The 23,293-nt window shown below is 42.8% G+C and overlaps 1 protein-coding gene across 1 annotated transcript in view; it reads left to right on the top strand.

Annotated features, from left to right (window-relative positions):
• The window catches only part of LOC141781563 (voltage-dependent T-type calcium channel subunit alpha-1I-like), a 102,817-nt gene that overhangs the window by 27,196 nt on the left and 52,328 nt on the right, over nt 1–23,293 (top strand). Inside the window, exons 5-13 of the mRNA XM_074657378.1 lie at nt 2,978–3,326; nt 3,713–3,805; nt 9,057–9,381; nt 11,630–12,024; nt 16,503–16,654; nt 18,449–18,634; nt 21,014–21,131; nt 21,481–21,636; nt 22,734–22,824. Of these exons, the coding sequence (XP_074513479.1) occupies nt 2,978–3,326; nt 3,713–3,805; nt 9,057–9,381; nt 11,630–12,024; nt 16,503–16,654; nt 18,449–18,634; nt 21,014–21,131; nt 21,481–21,636; nt 22,734–22,824 (1,865 nt within the window). The remainder of the gene's footprint in view (nt 1–2,977; nt 3,327–3,712; nt 3,806–9,056; nt 9,382–11,629; nt 12,025–16,502; nt 16,655–18,448; nt 18,635–21,013; nt 21,132–21,480; nt 21,637–22,733; nt 22,825–23,293) is intronic.

The raw sequence follows: 23,293 nt of genomic DNA, 5'->3' as shown, positions 1-23,293 counted from the left end.
CTCCCCGGGTCCAGGCGGTTGGTATGAGCATCCACACCCCGCCGTCATTTACGCCACAGTCATGTCTGATCACACACTCACACCTAATAGGCCTCGCCGACTGGCTCAGCGGTGCTTGTTTTCCATTTCCCAAGACCCTTCTCCTTTATTGTTTCCCCTAATTTTGGCATTGGTTTCATGTTCTGTTATTACTATTTCTCTTTAATTCATTTCAGCAGCAGTTTTTCAATTGCTTTGCATTTGCATTCTTCCCTTCGCACTTTCAATCTGGATTTTGTTGTTTTCATGGAGGCAAGAGTGCTTTCAAGGCTTGACTTTTTTTTTCTTCCTCTGTTTATTGGTATTTGTGATGAAACTTGTTCTCATAATATCCCCATCAGCACATCACTGTAGCGCTGGCAGACTACTCTCCCCTTTTTAGATGTATCCACAGTGAGTTCCCAGGTGGATGTGAAGTGACAGACTCTTTGGCATGCTTCCATTAAAACTGAGAGGTATGAGAGACGATGTCAGGAAATGATGAGGTGCTTCAGATGGTGGCAATCAGTCAGATTCAGACTTTAGAAGATGTGTGCCATTAAGTTTGGCAGGAATCAGCTCCTCACTCACTCACTCACTCACGAAGGGGTGCATACAGAGAGCGAATGAGTTCATTGACGGTGTGTGTGTGTGTGTGTGTGTGTGTGAGAGTGTAATCTGTTTTTGTGCTGATTTCATGCTAGAGCACACACACTATCTCACACACGGTTTCCACATGACTTAGTTTACATGATTAAACAATCTGTATTCTGATGCTAAACATGCTCATCTCCGATCATGTGCTTGTCAGTTGGTTAGTTAGCGTAGGAAACACCTTTTTCTGTTTTATTTTGACGTCATACAGCTGCTTCTGTATCAGGACATCCCACAAAGATCAAGAACACAAGGATGAGATTTAGGGCGGCAACTAACGGTTATTGTTATTGTCGATTAACCTGTCGTTTATTTTCTGGATTATTCCGTCAGTTGTTTGGTCTATAAAATGTCAGAAAATGTCAATCAGTGTTTCCCAAAGTCCAAGATGACGTCCTCAAATGTCTCATTTCATCCACAACTCAAAGATATTCAGTTTACTGTCACAGAGGAGTAAAGAAACCAGAAACTATTCACATTTAAGAAGCTGAAATCAGAGAAATTTTACCTTTTTTTTTCTTAAACAATTGCTCAAATCGATTATCAAAATAGTTTTAATTTAATAGTTGACAACTAATCGATTAATCGTTGCAGCCTTGATGGGAATATTGTGGGATATTGTTCTCATTGGAAGATTATGTGGACGTGTCTTTTCAGAGCTCATGGTTCTCATTAAAATCCCAATACGTCTGGACACACTGCATCTCAGTCCCGGTCGAATGAGCTCCACGTTTTCAGCAGGTGATCAGCACAGAGCTGTCCATGTTTCAGATAGCACGTCTCACTTGTTATTTCTGTTTTGTCAAAACCATTTATTTATTTATCTATTTATTTGACAGCATTGGTTGAACATCCTGTTGTCAAGCACTTGTATTATTTGCTAGAATGGCTGCAAAGGAGAGCAGCTCTTTACGTCTTGTTTGAGAACATTGAAGGCAAAGGGTTAGATAGATGTTAAATGGTGCAAAAAATAACTCTCATGATGTGGTGATGGTTGTTTGGAACGCTGCCACCAGAAGTCCTCTGGGTCTTCACAATGGATATGTATTGGTTTCAAATGAGATGGCAAAGCCAACTGCAAAGAGGCAATACCAAATAGTTTAAAGATCTCTGGTTCAATGACTAACATAGTTTAATAGTCTACCGACGTCTGCTGTGAAACTTCAGGTGGTTTATTTAGAGAGGCATTTTGACACCTGAACTCATAAATAAAGGAATATAGTAGGGCTGTCAAAATGAATGTGTTCTCACAACTTACGATTTTTAGGTTGTAGCGGCTCAGTTTTAAAGCTAGAGTGAAGATACTGGTATCAGAAACTAGAAAACAACCATGTTTAGCTTGTAGTGAAGGAGGTTAAGTAACGCTCCAAACTTACGCTAAATTTCGGCGAGGAAAAAACGTCACGGTCATTTTCAAAGGGGTCCCTTGACCTCTGACCTCCAGATCAGTGAATGTAAATGGGTTCTATTGGTACCCACGAGTCTCCCCTTTACAGACATGTCCACTTTATGATCATCAAATGCAGTTTTGGGGCAAGTCATAGTCAAGTGTTGTTAATTGATTTCCGATAATAAATATAAACATACATTTGCATAAAGCAGCATATCTGCCCACTCCCATGTTGATAAGAGTATTAAATACTTGACAAATCTCCCTTTAAGGTACATTTTGAACCTATAAATAAATGTGGGATTAATTGTGATTAACTATGGACTATCATGCGATTAATCAGGATTAAATATTTTAATGGATTGACAGCCATAGAATATATGTATATATATATATATATATATATATATATATATATATATACATGACATCTTAGGTGCTCATTTTGTCGTGGCCTGACCAACGTATGACCTCACTCCTTTGGTTTTCTGCACTAGCTTTAGGCGGTGTTCGCTGGTTCACTGCTGCATCAGGAGAAACACAGACTGTATCTCTTACAGCTCCATACTGATTCATCTATTAGTGGAGTAAGGTCAGCAGCTTCTGGAGCTCCTCTCTAGTGTTTTTAAACTAGACTGGGTTGCATACTGTAAAGATATGCTTGTGTGTATAAGTGAGAGTGAAAAAGGAATAGAGAGAGTATGCAGGATCATTTGCATTCCTCTATTCAATGGTGCATTTATCCTGCAGGCTGGTTGAGTACCTCACATTCTCCCCTCTTGACTCTCCTCTCACTGAAATCCTCATGAATCTCCCCATATGAAGGAGTGAAGGATACAAATGTAGATATTATAATATATAAACAGATCTGATTCCATAACCAACAAAGTTTCTCTCGTTGTCTCCGACCCCCAGCTCTTCAGGTATGACCCCGCCTGCTCCGTACTACCAGCCAGAGGAAAACGACGAGCGCCCCTTCATCTGCTCCCTGGCGTCCGACAACGGCATCATGTCGTGCAACGATGTGCCGGCAAGGCGAGAAGGAGGACGCACGTGCTGCCTGGACAGGGAGGACGCGCTCCACAGACAGTCGCTGGGCTTGAGTCCCGAGCCGCTGGCCAACGGCAGCGGCCCCGGCGAGGCGGTGGGTCTGTGCATCAACTGGAACCAGTACTACACTCGATGCCACACGGGAAGTACGAACCCCCACAAAGGTGCCATCAGCTTTGACAACATTGTCTACGCCTGGATCGTCATCTTTCAGGTATGTTGAATATAACTTTGAGAGGTCAAAGTGAGATCTGATAATATGACAAATCTTTTTATTATGGATACTAGGGTTATTAAAGGATAGTCGATTTCAACAGTTATCTAAAAGACTGATGCGATGTTGATCACGTAATTGCTTTTGAACACAAGATGTGTTTTTCGGCTGATTGAACTATTCAAATCCAATCCAAAGAATTCATTTAATTTGATCACTAAAGCACCAATCCAATCATTTCTACTCTATTATTTGACTATGTTCATTAGCTCGGTCCATCAACTAGGCTGCACAAGTAAAGTTTCCAATTATGTTCTTTCTGCTGAGAAAGCCCTGTCACCAAATGCGTTAATGCTTATTTCTTAACACTCATTCCTCCTACGTAGGTGATCACGCTGGAGGGCTGGGTGGAGATCATGTATTACGTGATGGACGCCCATTCCTTCTACAACTTCATCTACTTCATTTTGCTCATCATTGTAAGTAAAATTCATTATCGTTGTTTATTTATTAGCACGCTACATCCTTACCGACTGACGCATCTAAGTGTGCAGTGATTAGAAAATGAATAATGAAGTGTAACTGTACTTAGACAGTCCCTTATTACATATCCAATATATGTGGACTCCTGCCATCAATAAATTAGGATATTTCCTGTGTTAATAGACTTGTGAAAGTCAATAGTAGCATAAAGGACCGTCTGCAATCAATGTCTGAGGGAAGGAGGTGGATGTTATGTAAATGTATCTTTGGTGATGAGTAGGGGGGAAAAAAGGAAGAGAGGAGGAGGAAGGACAGCTGAAGAAGATGAGAAAATGTATGACCAAAAGAGAAAAGTACTGTGTGCACACTGAGCTAGATCAGCTCTTTGCATTCAGCGCCAGATGGTGGCACAACGAAGGTTGTTTAATTCTGCACTCGCACGCCATCGGCTGTCTGTAACGCCGGCGTTCAGCAGCAGACGTACAATAAAAGTCCCGGAGGTTTCCCACCAGCAGGTGAGCACAATACGAAATAGACACGCCGCCTTTTGTAAAGCTTGAAAATGAGAACGAGAGGAGAGGAAAGGAGGTGAGAGAGGGGAGAACTGCAGAATGATATTGAAGAAAGACAAGTGAGAGTAAATGAATGAATGGAAGGTGAGGAAACGCAGCGATCAGTAGCACAAGCACACGGTACTGTAATTCCCACACTACACGATAATGAAAAGGAACCAGAGTGCAAGACCTGCCCCGCAAAACTGTCTTTTTTTTCCCCGCTCACAACATTGGCCCTGAGAAGATTATTGGCATCGTGACTGCAGCTGTAAATTTCACCCTCTCTTTGGCAGATGTGACCTGAGGTTGTCATCGCCAGTGTAAACACCTTTTGGCGCCCAAAGATAGTTGACACGGTGTCACAGTGTAATCACTTTTGCCTGGTTTATGCTGCCACATTGATCGCAATCTTATGGCCTGTGGATTTTACAGCTCAAAGACTGTATATGAGAAGTGAACAGTGGACATAGTCAACGTGACATCGCGTATTGGTTCGTGGTCTGCCGTTTTGAAGCCTCTGCGCCATGGATGTAAAAAGAGAACAGTGTTGGAGGCGGGGCCCCGTTCATTCAAATGAAAGTTGCTCAGTGGCGCATGAAGACAAAATGGCTCGACTTCCGACTGGAGAAGTACCCGGATCTTCCGGTGATCTTCCGCATCCATTGGGCCCACGAAGCAGGTGTAGTAGCGTCTACTCGGTGACATGGCTTGGTCACAGGGGGCACAGCTGTCACGCCATCGTCACGGCTCGCTAACTCCGCCTCCTAGCCCTCGCTCCAGCCTCAGTCTGGGTCTCACATGAACAGAGGAAGGGAAATAACTCTGGCTTCAGCGAATAATGCATTTTTAAAACTTTAAGAACCTTATGATTTAAATAAGGACTATTAGAGTGTTCGTACCTCAAAAAAAATGTATTCGCTGAGTTCCAGACATCTCTTTCCCAATGTAAGTCTACGGGAAAATGTCTTTTTGGGCCCAATGGCATCACGTGACGGACACGGAAGTTGCAGTACTGCGTTTGGCAACTACGAAGATTGGCATCAACGACCGGGCTTGCTCTGCGTCGGTGACAGATGTGGCTGGAGGCATTATGTTTTCAGGTTGTCCGTCCGTACGTGTTCTCTTGGACGTGAATCTCAGGAACACCTGGAGGGAATTTCTTCAAATTAGGCATAAACAATTTATGACAATTTTACACAATTGTCTAACAGAATAAAGTGATGATGTTGTGGACAGACATGCATGTAATATGCAACTGGACTGGTTGGCAGAGGCATACAACCGCGAGGTGGTAATTCTAGTATTGGAATCAGAAGTGACATGAAGGGATGGAGCTAAGTACAACGCTGATTAAGACATTTTTTAGGCGACCAAAATGTTACGATTAACTTTCATGAACTGAAAACACACTGTGAAAGAGTTAAAGTTGTAAGATGAAAACACGCACAACTCCAAGACTGGACAACGCCGTGGTAGCGGTACCTGCTTTATGGTCTATTTGACTCTAAATGGGACCATAATTTACTAAATGAACATCATGCTGTATTGAAGAAGACTTGAAACTAGAGATTGAGACCATAAACTCATGTTTACAATGTTTACTGAGGTAATAAATCAAGTGAGAAGTAGGCTCATTTTCTCATAGACTTCTATACAACCAGACTTCTGTTTGCAACCAGAGGAGTCGCCCCCTGCTGGCTGTTAGAGATAATGCAGGTTTAAGGCACTTCAGCATTGGCTTCACTTCTCAGACCTGGAGGCAACCCACTAATATAGCCCCATACTACAGTTACAGTAATATCAGCGCAGGACACATAGAATTGAACAGATTACATCCTGATCCGCAGTCAAACTTTGTCACATTTAGGCTCTGAGAACTGAGCAAACATGTTCAATATTCAGAGCTCAATGGCTTAAACAACATCAGACAACCAGGCAAACACACCGCTGCTCCCTTTGCGGTGCATGATTGATTGACTGACACTAATGTGCCGCCCCCTTTTTGGATTCCTTTGCGAGGGCTGTTTGGCAACTTGTAGTCAAAAGGTCCTGAGGGATGCCTCGGGAAGTGTTGCTGACACTATAAGAAGTTTTTCGGTCAGGCACTTCCACGAGCCCCGGAGGTGTTGTTAACACAGCGAGGGTCACCTTGACTCTCTCATTCTTTCATTTTGTAGTTATCCAGTTTCTTCCTCTCTGTGTGTGTGTGTGTGTGTGTGTGTGTGTGTGTGTGTGTGTCGTGATGAAGTTGCAGCTTGTTAGTTGATCCTCTAAGTGTATCTTCCCGGATACAAAACTCAGTTTGACCTCCAAGGTGTCAAACATCATCTCATATCTGCTTGATACTTGATATACTGTCAAGAGCGCGACCTAAAGTCTCTTTATTGGTGTCACATTGAAGAGTGTGGGTAAATGGATTAAAGTGACTTAGAGCTCAGTGCTACCGAGAGGGCAATTATTAGCAAAGTGTGTGTTTGTGTGTGTTACAGAGAAAGATAGATGTTTGTGACAGCTGCTATGGAAGCACACACACACTCATGCAATCAGCTGTAAAGTGAGCCTGCCATCTCAATTTGTGTATGCGAGTGTGTGATCGCACATGCTTTTGTCTGTTTGTGTGTTTGCATGCATGCATAATGCAGTGATCATCTGAATGCGTGATATTGGACTGCCCTCCCTGATTATGCGCAAAGCTGTCTACTGATCAGAATCACTCTATACACACACACACACACACACACACACACAGAGATGCAAGCCTGGAGGGAAATCAAAGCCCACCACACCTGCAGACCCGCTTTGACCCACAGGACACAGATGGGCATCTCTCCTCCCTCTCTACCTCCCTGCTATGTTTCCCCTCTCCATCTCTGGACTCATTTTTTCCATCCCTCCCAGCTCCTCCAGTCTTTCCTTCACCTCGTCCTGCATCTTTGATCACTGTGGATGAAAGTCTATAGGCGGACGGTTTGGATTTGTATATCCATGTTCATGTTTTATTGAGTGTTCCCGCTCCAAATGTTTTGGCCTTGTAGGTGTGTGTGGGCTAGGGATGCACCGATAACACTTTTTTTCAGACCGAGTAAAAGTTCTTACATTTGGGTACTCGCTGATACCGAGTACCGATACGAGTACTTCTCTGTGCCAAAAGACCCTCGTTAACAGCCAGCTGGAGGGTGTGAGCGTCACACGGCAGGCTGGGGAGTCCCACATACGAGGCGGTGCGCCGCCACCGGCTCTAGGTCGGTTTGGAAAGGCTCGGGGGCGAAGGTGGCTCGCGGCCGCAGCTTTACAGCGCTCCCCGCCCGGACCTTGCCACACCGTGGACAAAGAGCTCGCTGCGCTCTCTCTCCCCGCCGGGGAGGGACGGGGTCCCCTGCTCCCGGGCGACTGTCAACCGGGGCAGACTGTCCTCAGTGCGCCCCAACCGCATCGTGCCCGTCTTGAAACACGGACCAAGGAGTCTAGCGCATGCGCAAGTCAGAGGGTGCTAGCAAAACCCTGTGGCGCAATGAAAGTGAGGGCCGGTGCGCCAGCTGAGGTGGCACCGTCGGGGAGGTGGAGCGTGAGGACCCGAAAGATGCTGACGAGAAGTTAACGTCACGCTGTCGTAAAGTGGTATCGGCGGCGCAGTTCTGGGAGTACGAGTACATCAGCACACCCGATACTTGTATCGGTATCGGTGCATCCCTAGCATGGTCGCCCGTGTGTGTGTGTGTGTGTGTGTGTGTGTGTGTGTGTGTCTGTCTGAGAGCTTTGTCCAAGGAGAAACATGTTCAGATTTGTAATGAACAATACCGACACTCTGCTACAAGCAGCCCCATCCATCCAGCAGTGTGGTTTTTGAGTTGTTGAGCATTAGGCATTATTGATCTAATCATTGTTCCGTAACCAGCTCAGAGTAGTCCAATAGAAGTCATTTTAGCAGTCCTGCAGTGATTCCCATTACTGCCACTAAAAGGGTCAGCCGACACGTACCATCCACAACGCAACCCATCTCCTCTCTGCAACCATCCCTCCAACCCCTCGCTTCGACTCAGGAGAAGAAAATGAAAGCTCTTTAGTGAAAAAAAGAGTAAGAGATGTGTGTTGTGCAGCACGGGCAGGAGGAAAGTAAAGAAAGACATTGGAGGAGTAGGGGCTGACGGGAGGGAAAGTTAAAGTCAAGTCAGAGTCCGAGAATAAAAGGAAAAGAAAGATAGCCAGACGCTGAACTGTGCTTTGGGCATGTGTTGGCTCTGTCTGTCTGCTCCAATCAGCCTTGGTTTGGTGGGAAGCCAGCCCACGGAGACCTTTAGCATGTGTGCTAACATTTCTACAGGGGGATTGGCACACGTTATTAGAATCAGCAAGTGTGTGTGTGAGCTCGATGTGGAAAAACAAGTCTGTATTTACCATTGGAAAATCAGTTCTTTACATATTTCATGTTTCTTAAATGAGCAACATGTGCTTGAGGCTGATTATTTAAATAAGACAGCGGTTCTTATTTTGAGTTAGGGCTGCCTCGGTTTAGTTAGTTCAATCTTGATTTCTGCACTAACTCTCTTTCTTTTCAAAAGAACAATTCATTCTTCGGGCTCTTGTTCCCTGCAGTCATTTTACACCGTGTTGCTTTATCACACTTCATGTACTTTACATCTCGACTCACCTCCATACACTCTAACTTCCTGTTCCTTGTTCCACATCCACCCAGATTGGTTCATTCTTCATGATCAACCTGTGCCTGGTGGTCATCGCCACCCAGTTCTCGGAGACCAAACAGCGGGAACACCAGCTGATGCAGGAGCAGAGGGCGCAGTGTCTGTCCTCGTCCACCCTGGCCAGCATGGCCGAGCCGGGAGACTGCTACGAGGAGATCTTCCAACTGGTCTGCCACGTCCTCCGCAAGGCTAAGAGGAGGTCGGCGGCGCTCTACTACACGCTGAGGGGCAAACCCCCGCCAGCTGGTGGAGGCAGGGGTAACAGGCGTGGCGGAGGGAATGTCAACGGAGAGCGGCATCATTCCAAGCACCCAAAAAGTGAGTAAGAGGGCCTCAGCTAATGGCATGTGAATGTGTCTTATGTAACATTTGACATTTTCATTTTAGACAGCGTATTATTGAAACCCAGTCGCTGGAAAAAATGCCGGCATTGTATGTTTCTGCAAACCCCGGAACATGTTGAATGTCGACGTTTCTGAAACAAAAAAAACGTTTCAGAAATATGTTTCATATCAGCCTCGAATCACGCTGGCAACAACACTACTTGGTTAAGGTTAGGAAAAAGATCATAAGGTTTGTCCTTAAATAATAACGTATCAATGTCCTACGTCCTAGCATACGTAACAGCGTAACTGAGCAGCGTGACGTAACAGCGTAACGGAGCAGCGTAACATAACAGCGTAACAGCGTAACAGTGTAGCGGGACGTAACAACGTAAGGTAACAGCGTAAGGTAACAGCGTAAGGAAACAGCGTAAGGTAACAGCGTAAGGTAACAGCGTGACGTAACAGCGTGACGTAACAGCGTGACGTAACAGCGTGACGTAACAGCGTGACGTAACAGCGTGACGTAACAGCGTAAAGTAAAAGCGTAACGTCACAGCGTAACGTCACAGTCACAGCGTAACGTCACAGTCACAGCGTAACGTCACAGTCACAGCGTGACATAACAGCATGACGTAACAGCGTAACGTAACAGCGTAACTGAGCAGCGTGACGTAACAGCGTAACATAACAGCGTAACAGCGTAACAGTGTAGCGGGACATAACAACGTAAGGTAACAGCGTAAGGTAACAGCGTAAGGTAACAGCGTGACGTAACAGCGTGACGTAACAGCGTGACGTAACAGCGTGACGTCACAGTCACAGCGTAACGTCACAGTGTAACGTCACAGCGTAATGTAACAGCGTAAGGTAAAAGCGTAAGGTAACAGCGTAACGTAACAGCGTAACGTCACAGCGTAACGTCACAGCGTAACGTCACAGTCACAGCGTAACGTCACAGTCACAGCGTAACGTCACAGTCACAGCGTGACATAACAGCATGACGTAACAGCGTAACGTAACAGCGTAACTGAGCAGCGTGACGTAACAGCGTAACATAACAGCGTAACAGCGTAACAGTGTAGCGGGACATAACAACGTAAGGTAACAGCGTAAGGTAACAGCGTAAGGTAACAGCGTGACGTAACAGCGTGACGTAACAGCGTGACGTAACAGCGTGACGTAACAGCGTGACGTCACAGTCACAGCGTAACGTCACAGTGTAACGTCACAGCGTAATGTAACAGCGTAAGGTAAAAGCGTAAGGTAACAGCGTAACGTAACAGCGTAACGTAACAGCGTAACGTAACAGCGTAAGGTAAAAGCGTAACGTCACAGCGTAACGTCACAGCGTAACGTCACAGCGTAACGTCACAGCGTAAAGTCACAGCGTAACGTCACAGCGTAACGTCACAGCGTAACGTAACAGCGTAAGGTAACAGCGTGACGTAACAGCGTGACGTAACAGCGTGACGTAACAGCGTGACGTAACAGCGTGACGTCACAGCGTAACGTCACAGCGTAACGTCACAATGTAACTACTGTAAATAAATAACAACCCCCCTTAGCTGACTTTCTTACGTAGCGTTATGTAACAAGAGTAAACTCAGTGTTTACTTTGTGGCCGCCCTATTTGGTCTTTCTTGCTATTTATATTCATTATTATACCACGTAACTCTCATTATGACACGGCTCTGTTGAATACTCAATTCTGATTGGTTAATTATGGCATTCTATGGTCTGTTATTTCTTTACAGCAAACGGGACAATACAGCGAGAGGACAAACGGAAGCAATACAATCATTTTTAAATCAATAAAATATTATTTAATTCAATATTTTGTGTCATATTATGGTTATCTTTAGCAAGTAGCCATGTGAGAAGCAGGATAATGTATCAACTTATCCGTAGTTTGGAGAAACGTACAACGCCAAAGATGTGTCCTGTTCCCTGGGCTGGTAATGTGTAACAGTAAGAGTTGAATATGTTTTAGCTACTTTATAAAAACATAGTGACGTCCTAACTTCATCGTCTAGTTCATGTCTAAAAATGCTCACACAATGCTGGATGGTACTGTAAGATAAATGAAATACGATACTTACTAGGTATGACTACAAATGTGGCTGCATCTTTTGGAGTTGCTTTGAGGGGTGATGTTCTGTTTACTGTTGTCAAGGTCAAGCTTCTACTCCTCTGTTCAAAATACATCGTTGAAACCTTTCTGTCTATTCCCATCTCTCTAGCCTCCCACTGTCCTCACCAAGCAAACAAACAGGACCACGGCTCTCCGCCGCTGGCCAACTCCATCAGCCTGTCCGTCCCCCAGAACCCGGAGGACTGCCCTATGTGTGCGTTATCACTGGAGGAGGGGGTCAGGGCCGCGGGGGACTCCAACGCCAACGGGGAGGAAGACGAGGAGGATGCGGTGAAAGAGACGGGCAAGGAAGAGAACCATCTGGAGGAGAAGGGAGACGGAGAGAGGAAGAGGAAGAGGACGTGCTTTGGACATTGTATAGACATTTGGAATGACATGAGGAGGAAACTTTGGGGTATTGTGGAGAGCAAGTACTTCAGCAGGGGCATCATGATCGCTATCCTCATCAACACCATCAGCATGGGCATCGAGCATCACAACCAGGTAAGATGATATCACATAAACTCTGTCTATGCAGTGACAATATGCTATTTTAAAACTGAAGCGAGGCCTTTATTTATTTAGGGGTTTTCTGTATTTGTGAACTGATTTCAAACATCTGGAATTTGCCAACAAAGATGGTGAATGTTTTGGATGTTGGTAAATACAATGCTCGTTGTAGGAATATGCCTTTACTCCTTTAGACTGACATGCTATAGTGTCAATAGAGTGCGTAATCATTTCTCACTCCCACAAATCGCCGCAGCCTCGGCAGATAAACCGCTATCACTGCTGATGAAGCGTTGCCGCTGGAAATATCATAATAGCAGACGACATTCAGAAGGATGAGCGTGGGAGCGGAGCATCGCCGCCGTGCCGTTTCCTGACAGAGGTGTAAACATTTAGCCTCGCGGTAGACGAAACCGAGCTGGCTTTTAACATTGGCCAGGCTCCTCAGAGACAGACAAGGCAGGTGTCTGAGAGCGGGAGAAGCCTGCCAAGACTACACATGCACGCATGCATATGAGCGCGCACGCGTATAATACACATCCCATTTGTGTCCAGTGTGTTGCACGCACACCAACCAATATCTTTTTTGTTATTTGTGTGCAACAGAAAACGTGCAGGTACACACACTAGCTGTTACATAAAAGAGCTTCCTCTCTCTCTCAACTCATGCCATCCTACTCCCTCCCTTGCTAATTTTACTTCCCTTTATTTTCTCCGTAAATCCCTCCGTGCACCTTTTCCTTTGCACGTTCCTTCTCCCCCCCACCCCCCACTCGCTCCTTTGTTCCTTCCTTCCGTCCTTCCCGCCTAACCCCAAGTGCCTCTACTGTCTGACTCTTTTACCTCCCTCAGTTTCACCCTGCGTCTCCCCACTTCTCTCTTCCTTCTCTCTCTCTCTCTCTCTCTCTCATCCACCCACTCACTCTTTGACAGCGTACAGAGTAGTTGCTTTCTCTCATCTCTGAAGACTCTAAAAATAAAACGCTGGGTCGGGGAGGAAGAGGAGGAGACGCGCGAGATGGGAAAGAGCGAGGCAGACGCCGGTTACACAGCAGTTTTTCAGCTCAATTCCCTGTGTGATTCTGTGTGTGAGAGAGCAAGCGAGTGCGTTTCAAAGTAGGCATGTATGCAGATTTGCATGCACACGCTCGCAGACGCTTTGTCTGTCTGTCTGTCTGTCTGTCTGTCTGTCTGTCTGTCTGTCTGTCTGTCTGTCTCTGGAGTCGGTCTCCCTCCACAGTTTTCCACAGGCTGACACAGAAGCAGTGACACAAGTGTGTTTTTGCTCTGCAGCAGAAAGTCTCACCGCTTGTGTTCTAAAACAGGAACTCTGGAGCTGATGTGCTTCTCCCCGAAAAGAAACCGTCTAACCACAGGGCTGCCTCACTCGCACCACACCCTGCTTAGAGGAAATGTTCATGTCAAGTGTGTGGCTTCAAATACAAAATATTCTGTAGAGATATGGCTTGCAATTTTTAGTTGTTTTTTGTACTCATTTAAAGCTGCAGTGAGGAGAAATGGAGCAAATATGATTTAAAAAAGTTATCTGGTAACACTTCATTTTACAGGTCTGCAAATGTCATGGTAATTAGGTGATAATAAGCAAGTAACCTTTTTTAAATTTCTTTGGAATTACTGCCAAATTACCTCAATATTTACCTCAAAATGTATCAAAAATGACTTTATTATAAACATAATTTAATAATTATATGCTAAAATAGCATCTAATGGTTAAAATAGGGCCCTGAGGCTTGAGAAGCAGCTGTGCGCTGCACAAACTTATAGAAGATACTTCTGATCAGACCCAAATCTCCCCATTGTGTGACTTATTGTCTACAGTAATGTAACCTGGTAGCTGATGTCATGATTCAGGGAGGTTTTTAAAGAAATTTCAAATAAGTAATTTGCTAACTATCATCTATTTATCAGCAGACATGGAAATAAAGCATATCAATTAACTTGTATTCTTTTCCTGGAAATGTATTAAATAAATTACCAACTATTTGGGAAATATAATTATTAAATAATGATTATAATAAAGTCATTTTGGATAAATTTTGTGGTGAATATTGGGGTCATTTGGCAGTAGCTCCAAAGAAATGTCAAATAGGTTACTTGTTAATTATCACCTAATTACCATTAAATTTGCGGACCTGTAAAATGAAGTGTTATCAGTTATTTTAATGAAACGGTCACTATATCCTGACAGTAGTGCATGAGACAGCTAATCTGAAATAAATCATGTTCCTCTGTGTCCTCCGGTGCTCCTAATGGCATCTGCAAGATTTCACAGACTGGAGGAAAACAACCAATCAGAGCTGATCTGAAGTCTGCCGTCTCTGAGCAGCTGTCAATCACTCGCAAACTCCAATCACACGGTCAAACTAGGCAGCGCTGATGAAATATGAATCAATATTCTGTTACTGTAATGTCTATTTCTCTCCTTAAATATTTCCAGAAACATCTTGTAGCGTACTGTTAAGCTGTAAAATGAGAAGGTTTGTTACAGAGATCTGTTGAGGAAATACCAAGCACCGCCCACCAGCCGGAGCACAGCCAATAAGAACGCTCTCTCTCTGAAATGACCTGTGATTGGTCAAAGTCTCCCGTCACAGGCTAGATGTTTCAAAGCCTGAAAACAGAGCCATGAGGAGGAGCAGAAGTCTAGTTTTCTCTCAGAACTCTTGAATTACAATATGCTGAAAGGTTATTATGGGATTGTTTTGCCCAGTGACGTCAAAAACGTTTTGCCTCCTGAAGCTTTAAGTCATCAAATGAAAGTTTAAAGACGAGCTGCCTATTTGCATTCATGTTACGTGTGTTCGTCTCGACGTCTCTGAGTGGAAAAGACATCGGCACATTGGAATTCAAGGCGTTGGAAGTTGTAGCTCATTCATTCATATTCAAGCAACATTCACACGCTGAGCGAGAGCACATTTCTTAAGAAGAGAAACAGGGAGAGTATTATATTTGCATGGTGAGGATAAATTCTGCAATATTATTCAGATGGAGATGGAAAATCAGGGAAAAGGTGGAAATGAACACGGGAGCAGCTACAAGGACACGCGGCGGTTAGGGAATGAAAGGTCACGAAGAAGAGAAGCAGAAAGGGGGCGAGAGAGCAAGGAGAGGGAGGGATGATGGTGTTTGGTCTGATTTAAACTGTGGTGTCAACGGCTGTGATGGTTCTGTCAATAGCAATACATCTCATATCCTGTGTTTGTACTTAGGACTAGTGAGTGAGCTCTGGACATGGGTCAAGGTTAAAGCTGAGGGATGAGACTCCATTTCTCCCCCAAATTCCCCGTCCTCTACTACAACACATCTCTTTTCACACGTGTTTCATGTGTGTGCGTTACAGTACCGAGCTCAAACGAGTCCCGTTTATCATTCTTACCCTTTCTCCCCCTCTAATGTAGTATTTTCCTCTCCTCTCCTCCATCATGTCATCATCATCTACTCCTAAACAATCCCTCCGCTGGCTCCTCGTTCTCCCTCTCCTTCCTCCTACCGTTCTCCCTCCTCTCTGATCGACATGAGGATATTGATTGGGTAGAGATGGGTCTGCCTGATAATGAGAACGAGAAAGAAAAAAGGGGATGGAGAACTTAGAGGGGGGGGGGTGGAGATAGATTGGGAGAGAAAGCGGATTAGAGGAAAGGGTGTGTGGGGGGGAGGGGAGGGCTGAGAGTGTGTTTTTCTCTGACATGCTTTGCTAACTTTGGCAGGCCGAGCTGGCTATTTCTCCATCGGCTTTGAAACTGAAATTCACAGGGGGTATCAGAGAAAGCATCTGATCCATATCGTGCATGACACACACTCACTCACTCACACACAAATGGAAATAAACCCCGCATTGACTGGAGCGTGTGTGTGTGTGTGTGTGTGTGTGTGTGTGTGTGTGTGTGTGTGTGTGTGTGTGTGTGTGTGTGTGTGTGTGTGAGAGTGTGTTTGTTTCATACATGTCACCAATTCCAGATAACACGCTCCTCTATTCAGCCACACAATGTGCTACACAGACGATACACGCTCTCCATTCTCTTTCTCGCTTTGCTGTTTTTTATTTCTGAGTTTTTCTTTACAATTTCCCATAAACAGCTGTGCTAAAAAAATAATTGTTTACCTGTGATCCAGTCTCTTCCTCTCTGTCTGTCTGTCGTCTATCTGAGATGAGGTGTACAAGCATTCATTTTATTTGCCAGGTAGGAGAGAATCTCTCTTTTCAAGTGACTGACAGTTTGAGTGACAGTCTTTTCAACACAGGCGGAGAAATGGGGATGCGTACACGATTGTTTTCTCTCAGTGGCTCCAGCGTCTTTTGTTGCGGCGGTGCTGGTGGTGATTGCAAAGCAGTGGTTTAATATCAACGGTGTTTTTGTTATCTCTTTGTCTGTACCTGTCTCTCCTACTCTGTCTACACCTGCTGGTTTTTGTTTCCCCCCCCACTCACCCATCTGCCTCCGCCCATGCAGCCCGAGGAGCTGACCAACGTCCTGGAGATCTGCAACATCGTCTTCACCAGCATGTTCACCCTGGAGATGATCCTGAAGCTGACTGCTTTCGGCTTCTTTGAGTACCTGAGGAACCCCTATAACATCTTCGACGGCATCATCGTCATCATCAGGTCTGCAAACTCTGAAATGATCTGCTGATTGTTCCGTTAGGTTGTGCCTAGAGTGTGCCGCAATTTAATGAATATAATATAATTAGGGTTGTCAAAGTTATCGCGATAATAACACGTTAACGAATTTCTTTAACGCATTAACACATCTTGCAATTTTGAGGTTATAGCGGGCTCACATTGGAACCGGAGGAGGATAAATAACGCTCCAAACGAGGAAAAACTGTCATGGCCATTTTCAAAGGGGTCCCTTGACCTCTGACCTCCAGATCAGTGAATGTAAATGGGTTCTATGGGTACCCACGAGTCTCCCCTTTACAGACATGCCCACTTTATGACACACTGACACACTGACAGCTGTTGTTGCCTGTTGGGCTGCAGTTTGCCATGTTATGATTGGAGCATATTGTTTTATGCTAAATGCAGTACCTGTGAGGGTTTCTGGACAATATCTGTCATTGTTTTGTGTTGTTAACTGATTTACAATAATAAATATATACGTACATTTGCATAAAGCAGCATATTTGTCCACTCCCATGTTGATAAGAGGATTAAATACTTGACAAATCTCCCTTTAAGGTACATTTAGAACAGATACAAAATGTGCGATTAATCACAATTAAGTAGCCCTAGAATATATATATCTATACTGTATGTATAGATATATATATATATATAATGGAAGGTGACGTCTCAGGTGCTCATTTTGTCGTGGCCTGACCAACGTATGACCTCACTCCTTTGGTTTTCTGCACTAGCTTTAGGCGGTGTTCGCTAGTTCACTGCTGCATCAGGAGAAACACAGACTGTATCTCTTACAGCTCCATACTGATTCATCTATTAGTGGAGTAAGGTCAGCAGCTTCTGGAGCTCCTCTCTAGTGTTTTTAAACTAGAGAGAAAAAATACTATATATATATATATATATATATACATATATATATATATATATATTGCATAGTGTAAAGATATGCTTGTGTGTATAAGTGAGAGTGAAAAAGGAATAGAGAGAGTATGCAGGATCATTTGCATTCCTCTATTCAATGGTGCATTTATCCTGCAGGCTGGTTGAGTACCTCACATTCTCCCCTCTTGACTCTCCTCTCACTGAAATCCTCATGAATCTCCCCATATGAAGGAGTGAAGGATACAAATGTAGATATTATAATATATAAACAGATCTGATTCCATAACCAACAAAGTTTCTCTCGTTGTCCCCGACCCCAGCTCTTCAGGTATGACCCTGAAGACCAATTGATTGACAGCCCTAAATATAATATTTACAGAGAATACAAACCACTCCACGGGAAATGGATGTCGTCCAAATGTAATGATTTTCCAACTACTTTACATCTAATTGAGTTTCAAGACGTACTTTCATCTCCAGGAATCAGACAAACCGACCGTTCCAATTAGATGTTCCTCATGGAGCTTTGCATTAAATACATCACTTCTTTTATGTGACTAATGTTTAATATAGGAGCTGTCTAGCAGCGTGGGGATCAAACATGTAAAATGCAGCAGTAGTCCTTATCACAGCAGTATGGATTATGTGTAGCAGTGTGTTTTTATTTAGTATAAAGGACTGACTTATCCTCTTATCTTCTCTTATCTGGTTTCTCCCATTTCTATTGATTTTTATTTATTTTTTTAAATCTTCCTCTCCCTACATTCCCTGATTATAACATATCAATCAATACTTCTTTCTCTACCCATTTCTACCATATTGTTTCTTCCAACCTTGTCTCCATCTCTCTCTCTCTCTCTCTCTCTGTGTTAAACACACACCCCCGTGCAGCGTGTGTGAGATCATCGGCCAGGCAGACGGCGGCCTGTCAGTGCTGAGGACCTTCAGGCTGCTGAGGGTCATTAAGCTGGTGAGGTTCATGCCGGCGCTGAGGCGGCAGCTGGTGGTGCTGATGAAGACGATGGACAACGTGGCCACTTTCTGCATGTTGCTTATGCTCTTCATCTTCATCTTCAGGTAACAGTGTCATGTGTTTATGTGAAGAGAGACTGAGACAGTGTGTATATACCGTATCTGTGCCTGATGAGTTTAACAGCCTAAGACAGGTTGTTTTGTTGCCACTCCAAACCGTTCAATAAAATAAATAAATAAAATCAGTGGTAGAATATCAGCAGATTAGATCTCGTATCTGAGCGCGGTGCAGACGGTCGTAGCCACAGGCCACAGTTTGTGCAAAATAATAGGATTAACTTCCAATTATTGGAGTTCTACCATATTTTTTTTGCCCAAACCGTGTCTCAGCTGCGTCGAGGCTTTTCTCTTTGACCTGCCTCCTTCTCCAGGATTACTGCTGCCATGAAAGTTATGAAGGCCTTAACTTGTTTGTCTGTCTGTCAGCTGTCTGTATTTCACTTCAGTAGACTTTTTGGATTTCTACTAAATTAGACAGACAGGCCTCGGGCCAAAGAACAATGATAACAGCAAACTGTAGCTATTAATCCTACAGACACTGAGCTCAGATTCTAACGGCATGTTTTAATGCATTGGTTTCATTTGTCTTCCAAATCTTTTTTTTTGTTGTTTTTTTGCAGACATAGCAACGGTCATCATATCAAATAGAGAACATAACTGAGTGTTCGTGACATGAAATACCCCCCCAACCCCTGCCCACCCCATGTTGGTCTTGGCAAACGACAGAAAAGAAAAGAAAAAGAAATAATAAAATAAAATAATTTTAAAAAGTAAATAAATAGAAAAGATAAAATAAAATAATTTTAAAAAGTAAATAAATAGAAAAAAATAAATAAAATAATTTTAAAAAGTAAATAAATAGAGAAGATAAAATAAAATAATTTAAAAAAGTAAATAAATAGAGAAGATAAAATAAAATAATTTTAAAAAGTAAATAAATAGAGAAGATAAAATAAAATAATTTTAAAAAGTAAATAAATAGAAAAGATAAAATAAAATAATTTAAAAAAGTAAATAAATAGAAAAAATAAAATATTAAAAGAGATACAAATATATATTAAATTAAATAATAGATTCTGCTTAAAAAAGAAAAGAAAAAATAATAATAATAAAATAAAATAAAATAATTTTAAAAAGTAAATAAATAGAAAAAAATAAAATAATAAAAGAGAGAAAAAGTATATTAATTAAATAATATATTCTGCTTAAAAAAAGAAAAGAAAAAATAATAGTAATAAAATAATAAAAGAGAGAAAACATTTTATTAAATTAAATAAATTAAAATGAGCGTAACGTTTAGTAAGAGTAAAATAGTCAAATCTATAGTATTGGTTGGATTTAAGGTAAGTGAGCTGGAGAGAGACATATCAGTATGTTAGTAATAGGCCATAATTAAAGTTTATTTAATTTAATTATGGCCTATTGGTTTGATTTATAATATTGACATGAATATCTTTAGTTTTGACTGTAAAGATTGTAACTGGTGCTCCTTCACATGAATTCAGTAAAGACTCATCATACCAGTGATTCCACTAGTTGAGCTATAAGTAACGGAGCCGGAGCGTTGTCCTAATGTTTCAACATTATTCTCTACAATTAAAGACGCTATAGATTTGCATTTGCATTGTACATAAATTAATATTGGGATGCAGATGCTGAAAACTGCAATTACAAAAACATAATAATAATCGCTCAGCCTAATCTCTCCTCTTGTTAACCTCCCCCAGCACACACACACACCTCACTCTGTTTCCCTCCAATTCCACCTCCGTGGGCGATAACCGAAAATCAAGATAGCATTAACAGAATTATTGTTATTTGAATAATTTATCATAATTGTTGCAAGTGCGCTCGTTTTTGCATGATAGATATGAGTTCCACAGCAGCGTAATGCTATTACCCCAATCCTGCTGGCATCTTTATGTGTGTGTTTATGACTTTGAGTGTGTGTGTATATATACTGTATATATATGCCTGCCAACCAGCCTCTGCAGCAGTAAGGCAGATGGCATCAGAGCTTTTAGCCAGCTAATGCTAGAATGAGCAAGCAGCATTTGGCCTATACATCTAGCCGTTGTGGCTTTTAGTGCGCAGTTAATGTAAAGTACCACTCGACTAAGACTTAAACTTTTAAAACCTCTCATAAACTCCCAAAGGAAGCAGCGATGAATGAGTCGTCTGGCTCTAACAGTCTTTGTGAGGACAGCAAACAGATGGGAGGGAGGGAAATAGAGCTTTGAATGAACATAAATTGAAGACTGTAATGGTTATATGATGGTTTATGAGTGGAAGCCTAACCCATAATTCTTCAAATTGTCTGTAGGTGTCGTAAACACAGACATGTCATACCTAAATGCATCATACTCGTATTCTATGACAGCATGTGTGGCTGAATTACTGGAGTAATCCCTTCTTGTGTTGCAGCATCCTGGGGATGCATATCTTTGGTTGTAAGTTCAGTCTGAAGACGGACGCAGGAGACACGGTGCCTGACAGGAAGAACTTTGACTCCCTGCTCTGGGCCATCGTCACTGTCTTTCAGGTACAAATAGATTAAACCTTAAACTGGATATAAAGATGGACGACGCGTCTCCACTTCCTCCCGCTGTACAGAAGTGAAGCCAACATATCCCGGTATACCGGAGCTGCCATCTTGAGATTTTGACGTGGAGCTTACATGTCGTCCATCTTTATAAACAGTCTATGTTGTCGAATGATTTTCCACATGACTTTTTTTTTATGATTTTCAACATTACTTTTTTTATGATTTTCGACATGACTTTTTTTTAATGATTTTCGACATACATCCACACACTTTCAAAACTTTAGCCTCACAACTTCATGAAGTTATATGTGCTTATTTTTCCTCCGTGTGTGTATATTTTCTGTAGATCCTGACTCAGGAGGACTGGAACATGGTGCTGTACAACGGCATGGCGTCCACCTCGCCCTGCGCTGCTCTCTACTTCGTAGCTCTTATGACGTTTGGAAACTACGTGCTCTTCAATCTGCTGGTTGCCATCTTGGTCGAGGGTTTCCAAGCTGAGGTAAGACATCGTGGTTTAGGGCGTTTAGGGACGGAATGCACTGTGCAAAAGACAAATGAATAAAAAACAAATGTCATATGGGGATAGGCCAGCCAATCATGTCCTATAGTGAGTTTGTTTGTTGTGCTGGAAGTGAGGATGTGATGCAGAATGTGACACAATCAGTCATATGTTGAGTTATTCGACATGTTGCTCAATTTAAAGAAATACACCTTGGATATTAAAGGGATAGTTTGAATGTGTTCAAGTGGGGTTGTATGAGGTACTTATCCATAGTCAGTGTATTACCTACAGTAGATGACGGTCGTCATCCAGTTTGGAGAAGCAGACAGGAGTTATCACAGGGAAGCAAAGCAATGTACTACTGTGGACGGGGCCGGCAGCTAAACGTATTTTAGACACCTAAAAGAAAGCCTCACCTAAAAAAATCAATATCAGTGTAAGTGTACACTATATTTAGAATATTTTCACCGCTTTACCTCGCCGTGAAACAGCTACTGAGTCTGACAGTGAGGTAAAGCGGTGAAAATACTCTAAATATAGAGTACAATTAAAGTGATATTGTTATTTTTTTAGGTGGACCTTTCTTTTAGGTGTCTAAAATCTGTTTTGCTGCCGTCCACAGCAGTACTTAGCTTTGCTTCCATGCAGTAACTCCTGTCTGCTTCGCCAAGCTGGGGCCCGACTATCATCTACTGTAGGTAATACACTGACTATGGAGAAGTACCTCAAACAACCCCACTTCAAAACACCAGAACTATCCATTTAATGGCCAAACAAGTATATATTTATCCTTCTTTCGAAAAAGAGCAATAAATAAATGAGTAAAAAGATGGGTTGAATATTGAACCTCAGTTTTTTAGAGCTAGATTTGACAAGTGAAATGAGTTTGGTAATAAGGAGAGGACGAATGATTGGCAGTTCCTATTTAAATTAGCTTGTGATTGATCATTATTTCTACACTTCCTCCGGCTCTCTGCTTCATCTTCTCTCATGTCTCCTCTTCCTTGCTGTGCCTCCTCCTCCTCCTCCGTTTCTCCCTGTGTCTCTCTTCCTCTCTCACCCCTTCATTTTCTCCCCCTCTATCTCCCACACAGGGCGACGCGAACCGCTCTTACTCGGACGACGACAGGTCTTCCTGTAATTTCGAGGAGAACGATAAGCAGAAAGACTCTCTGCAGCTCTCAGGTATTAAAATGCCTCCAGGAGCTTTACGGCATTTATTGTTTAATAAGGATTGATTTTTCTTCTCAACTCTGAATTTATATGACCTATTACAATAATTTACATTTTTCCACCTCTCAAACGAAAATGTCAACTTTAAGCTAACCACGCCTCGGTGAAATATGTGTTACCAGAGATCATTTAACATTAAATACTATTTCACTTCACTTCTTTTGTTATAATCAAACAAACAGTTTGACTTTTTTAGACTGAATTATAACAGAATATAACAAAACTGTTAATAGAATAATTCTCTCACACCTTTGCCTACGTCAGTCTGACTGGTATACTGTAGGTGCTGCCACTGCTCAAAAGAATTACGGGAACACTTAATCATCACAGTATAACACTAAGTCAGTTCAACTTCAGGGATATCTTCAGGGTTTTGCAGACAGCTGCTCTCTCCTCGTCCTTCCTGACTGATCCTTCTCTA

Source organism: Sebastes fasciatus, chromosome 13 (assembly GCF_043250625.1).
Source record: "Sebastes fasciatus isolate fSebFas1 chromosome 13, fSebFas1.pri, whole genome shotgun sequence".
Classification (NCBI taxonomy): Eukaryota; Metazoa; Chordata; class Actinopteri; order Perciformes; family Sebastidae; genus Sebastes; species Sebastes fasciatus.
This window is presented reverse-complemented; position numbering and strand designations above follow the sequence as displayed.